This window comes from Pteropus medius, unplaced genomic scaffold (assembly GCF_902729225.1).
Source record: "Pteropus medius unplaced genomic scaffold, Ma_sr-lr_union100, whole genome shotgun sequence".
Taxonomy (NCBI): domain Eukaryota; kingdom Metazoa; phylum Chordata; class Mammalia; order Chiroptera; family Pteropodidae; genus Pteropus; species Pteropus medius.
Window position 1 is genome coordinate 17,302,254 of NW_024349798.1, and position 5,874 is coordinate 17,308,127.

Genomic DNA, 5,874 nt, shown 5'->3' on the forward strand with positions numbered 1-5,874 from the left:
ACAAGATGCAATTCTGTGTTCAAACCACTGCACCAGTTCACTCTCTGAATCTGTGGCCACTCCCTGCCTTCACTCCTCCTTTCTCTTTGCTTTTCTTCCCTCCAGAATACCTGCTCTTGATCTACAGGGTCTGATTCCTGCCTCTTAGTTACCCACTTAGAAAACACTGAGCAGTTCCATTTATGACCTTAGTTCTGGGAGATTTGTCTTTGGACAGTGGGTACTTGATCTTCAGTTCAGACCACTGAACTTGGGGAGGCTACTGTGTGAGGTAAGTAATTCTGAGGAATTTTTGTCATTCGGTCATAGGGTGTTTCGAATGTCAGATTCTGGACTTATTTGTTGGGAAGCTGCCTCAAACTAGGGAATATTACGGAATCTTGAGGTTGACATGCCTCAGTATTCTAACTGCAGGTATTCAGTAATCAGTGCTACTCATGTAAATTTTACATTTTTTTATCCCATTTTTTTCCTCACAGCTGGTATAATAGACTCAGTTCTCTAATGTAGGTGATCTCTCTACTCAGAAAAATTCTACAGAGATTTATTTCAATGTAAAGCTTCAATAAAGCTCTCATTGAAAAAGTTTATTTATAAAATTTTGAAGTATTTATAGAGACAAGAGTTTATCTAATTTGTTTGTACAAATCCATCTTCTCAGGTAATTCATGAACTTCTTTAAAAATAATTTAGTTAGGAAAATCCTACATATTCTGCTCTAAGAAAGTATCTTACCACACTTTCTTATTTTATACTCAGAAGCTATTAGAGGCAGATAGGAGAGAAAATATGAGCGGCTTGCCAGATATCTAGCTCATAAATGACAAAGATAGGATGTGAAAACAGATTTCTGATCCCAAATATTATTTAATGTTCACACCATTACATACCAAATGCCAAGGAAAATAGGTTTCAAAGGTGAGAACAGATGGGGAATCTTGGTTCAATTTTTCTTGATATTTAGCTGAAAAGGTGATCAGGTTTTAGTCTGCTGTCAGAATAAAAGGAGGGCGGTCCTTTGCTCTTGTTAAAATTTCTCTACCTTTCTAAAGATTTGTCAAAATGATATTGCATTAGAAAAAGTTGTTTTATTCCGCAATTAGAGGTGAGGCTTCATGTGAAAACACTGCCGAAAGAAAACATAATAAATTAGATTATACATAGGCTTAAATGGCTTAAAGTGAGTGACATATTTTACCTCAGTTTGCACAGGTCAGTCCCCATTTATGTCAGTCGTCATCGTATCCTGGTTTAGCCTTTTGGCACTCTCCCACAATACCTGAAGTAGATAGTCACTTAGAATTGTGCCAATCTTTGACACAGAGCAGAGTTTGACAGAAAATGACAATGTAAAAAAGGAAAAGGAAAAAGAAACTAGCTACCTGCTGCTGGGTCAGCTATTACTGGAGGGAAAAAAAGTGGAAAGCACAGGGTTAGATTCCAAAATTTAAGTGTCACCGCTGTCACAATTTTTTTTTAAGAGTAACCCAAGACCCATTTGTTTTTTAGTATCCATACTTCCTGCCAGCATTTACCCATGCAATGTGGGTGAAAATTGATCTAATCTCGGATGACACATTTCTCATATCAGCATAGAGAAGTGGTGGACCTCAGGGAGGTCCTTCCTATTCTCCATTTGCATTCGAGCTCTCTTGCTTATTTAAATAAGTAGAAATTAGGACTCATTGGCATGACTTGATTGGACAAATTTATGCAATATGTTTGACCTCATAAATAAACCATAGTCCTAAAATTTTCAACAAAGAGCAAAATAGATTAAATATTTTTAAAATAGTACATATTTAAAAATTCTTGGTAACTGAATTAAAATACGATTATATATTAATTACCAAACTGTATGAGAAATAACTACCCAAACCAAATTTAGATATCAGAGAAAAAATAAATATCTTAACCAAATATTTAAAACATTTTGGTCTAAAAATCAAATAAAGTAACAATTGTAAGTAACAGTTTGGGTAAGATAGTTGCAATTAATATACGCACAGAGCAATGCCTTTTTTCCTATAAAGAGAAATGCTAATTTTAGAGAAATTCCAAATGTAGCAAAGGGCAAGTGTTGCAAACAATGGAATGACAAAATAAGTAGAAAGGCAAAATATGCACATAAAAACGCTCAAATTTCTTAGTAATCAGAGAAAGTCACATTAAAGCAAGTTCGAATACTAGTATTCAGTGCTGCAGGGAGCACCCGGCCATAGGGTGTAGGATGTTCTCAGCTTCACTAGTCATCAACTTGGTGTAATTTCAAAAGCCTGATCGCCGGTCCTCCACGACGTGTCCCACAAAATTAACCCCACGGTATTGGACGTTGTAAACAAATCTAGAAGTGGCATGAATGCCAGCCAGTTAAGAAGTAAGAGTAGGTTACATGATTCAACGTTAATGATATTCTGTGAAAAGACTGCACATCTGTATACTTAACAGTATTTATTTAACATTTGATACCATTTAAATACTTAATAGTATTTAATACTATAATATGTTTTAGAAAGCTGAGAATATACTAAGATAAAAAATTATATACAGACATTCAAATCATAATTATATCAGGGCATGAAGTATTGTGATTTGTTTTTCTGCTTTCTTATTTTCTAAATATTCTTTAATGTTTCTATAGTGCTTTGTAATTTTGAAACGCCAGCCACAAGTAAACACTGACAGAGCGGGAGGCAATGCTTTTGAAATCTTAAGAATTAGGGAGCTGCTGGGGGGTTCCTCCCCCGCTGTGAAGAGTCCTGGACCCCGGGGCCTCGTTGGTGTGTCTCAGCCCGGGGCGTTCGTGGTCAGCTCTGCGGGCGCCCGCGCCCGCAGCTGGTTTCCTGGCCGCCTGCCCGTCCTGGGCTCTCGCTTTCCCCGTGGACCGCCAGCAGTCCTGGAGTTTGTCCCCGCTAGCCGCCTGCCCTCCTCCGGATTTAAAGGGAGACAGTGAGCAGAGATTGTGCTTGAGCAATCAATCAATCAATCAATCAATAAACATTTTTGAGCCAAAGGACATAAAATTGTTTCCTCATGAACTTTAAGTTAAAAAGTAATACTCATCAAATCAAGCATATTATCTTCGAATGTGGTTGGGTCTTACCTAAGACCCAAAGGTAAAGACTAATTTCTCGAAACAACCCAGGAACTGGAATCAGCCGCGAGAAGTGTTAGAAAAAGGAGCAAATTACACAACAAGATGTGATTATTCTGTCCGATTTGTCCATGCCACATCACAATGTTTTAAGCAAACCAAATACTTATCTTTTGTACCCAGCTTCAGCCGTCACATCCTTCTCTTCTGTAACCTACAGAGCTATGGAGTGGGGCAATTATTCCATGTATGCCGACTTTGTGCTCCTGGGCCTGTTCAGCAGCACCCACTTCCCCTGGCTTCTTTTTGCCCTCATCTTCCTGATCTTTGTCATCTCCATAGCCAGCAACGCAATCATGATTGCCCTGATCCAGGTGGACGTGCGCCTACACACCCCCATGTACTTCCTGCTCAGCCAGCTCTCCCTCATGGACATCCTGTACATTTCTACTATTGTGCCCAAGATGCTGGTTGACCAAATGGTGGGCCAGAGGGCTATTTCATTTGCAGGATGCACTGCCCAACATTTCCTCTACTTGACCTTGGCAGGAGCTGAGTTCTTCCTCCTAGGACTCATGTCCTATGACCGATACGTTGCCATCTGCAACCCTCTGCGCTATCCTGTCCTTATGAGCCGAAGAGTCTGCTTGTTGATTGTGGTGGCAGCCTGGCTGGGAGGGTCTATAGATGGCTTCCTGCTCACCCCAGTCACCATGCAGTTCCCTTTCTGTGCCTCTCGAGAAATCAACCACTTCTTCTGTGAGGTCCCTGCCCTTCTGAAGCTCTCCTGTATAGACACGTCAGCCTATGAGACAGCCATGTACGTCTGCTGCATCATGATGCTCCTCATCCCGTTCTCTGTCATCTCAGCCTCTTACACAAGGATTCTCATCACTGTTTACAGGATGAGTGAGGCAGAGGGGCGGCGAAAGGCAGTGGCCACTTGTTCCTCGCACATGATAGTTGTCAGCCTCTTCTATGGGGCTGCCATGTACACATATGTGCTGCCTCACTCCTACCACACACCGGAGCAGGACAAGGCTGTGTCTGCCTTCTACACAATCCTCACCCCCTTGCTCAACCCTCTCATCTATAGCCTCAGGAACAAGGAAGTCACAGGGGCCCTACATAAGGCTCTGGGGAAGTGCTTTTCCTCAGGAAGGGTGATCGCCTTCTAAAGAAACTGTATTTGAGTCTAGAGGCCTAAAGAAAAGGATGAAGAACTTTGGATTTAAATATTCTCTGCCTGGAAACTTAACAAGTCACACATGTCAGAACCATGGGCTATTCTTGGCATTTGGAAAGGTGATTAAGGGATTTTGATGATTTGCTCGTGTTGTGAAAGGTCTGAGGGTTCAGCATGGATGGTTTGGGATGGAGTGAGGGTAAAGTTGTGGTCTCAGGAGCCACTGCTTCCCACCCAAGGCCATGCAGGTGGCTGTTTCCCACTGTGGCCAATCATGGTAAAGGAGCCACTCACCTTCAGGCTTTTTACCACTTTCTCTCTTTAGACTCCATAAATTGACCTCTGCAAAGAAATCTACTTTTGATAATATTTGATTGGATTTCAAATGTTATTTCAATATCTAATTGATTTTTCAACAAGTGATGCTTTTGATCTTCCACATTTAATTAGATCAAGCCAATGTCAGCATCATTTGTTGAAACATAATTGGTTTGACTCCATATAATTAATTTTCTCTACTGAATTCCATCAACATGGCTTGTAGACACAATAGTACTCATCAAACTTTGGGGGAAACCAGCACCTTTATTTTTTCTCCATATAGTTTTGTTAAAGTCATCCACAAACATTGAATTCAATATTTAAAAAAAATATTTTAAGGCATTGGTAAACATGGATGGCTCCTACGTTTTTCTAAACCTCATTGCCCAGCCCCTTAATGATGTCATTTAATGGGAGAAACCTATTTCAATCACATCTTTTTCACTGTATTTAAATTGTCTAATGGCCTAATAAATTTAATTTTTAATGATTCCTATGCAAAAAAAAATGAGACTTTTCTAAGAGTTAAGGATTGATTTATTCTTTTGGAAATTAATATATGGTACTTTTTTCTATTTTTATAATATTCTAACTTACTTTAATTTATTTAATCATTTTAATAATTGCATATTAACTAGTATTCTTTTAAAGTAGAGAAAATTATGTTTATCTCTTCCCTTTTCAATGTTTTTCCCTACTTGACTAAATTCATTCTGTCCCCAGCCTTTCCATCTTCCTACTTTTACTTCTTAGAATGTGCTTATCTTATATTTCATTATTTAAGAAGGAAATATTTTGCATTATAAAGAACAAAGTATAATTATATCTGAGCTCATTTTAAAATCTGTGAGCACTGGGGTGGTTGAATGTGTAGAGAAGGCAGCTAGGTAGTGCCACATGTGTCAGAAAACTCCATGCTTCTGCACCCTGGGAAAAAGAGAAACACATCATTATAAAGCTTTCAAGGGCACCTTCTTTTTCTATATTGCATTTTCGAACAGGACAGATGGGTGAAAGATGACATTGTTTCTTACCCTTAAATGTAGGCATGTCCTATTTTCTCTCAATAATACTCAGACTGACCAGAAGTTAGGGTCAATTTTTAGTCTCCACCATTGTGTCCTGATCTAAGATTTCTCAACTCAGTCTTTCACTCTCTTTGAACTTTATTTTCTGACACTTGTGTCATGGAGAGAATGACTTAGACCAGGATTGGAAGTTTGGGCCATTTTCTGATTTATGGATAGTAAATATGACTTATAAATGTATTCTG

The 5,874-nt window shown here is 39.1% G+C and overlaps 1 protein-coding gene across 1 annotated transcript; it reads left to right on the forward strand.

Annotated features, from left to right (window-relative positions):
• The first annotated feature begins 235 nt into the window (after positions 1-235).
• On the forward strand, positions 236-4,348 carry LOC120620562 (olfactory receptor 2T27). The gene is made up of 2 exons (XM_039885619.1): positions 236-271; positions 3,315-4,348. The coding sequence occupies exon 2, from the start codon at positions 3,319-3,321 to the stop codon at positions 4,270-4,272; it is 954 nt and encodes a 317-aa protein (XP_039741553.1). The 5' UTR covers positions 236-271; positions 3,315-3,318; the 3' UTR covers positions 4,273-4,348.
• Positions 4,349-5,874: the final 1,526 nt, after the last annotated feature.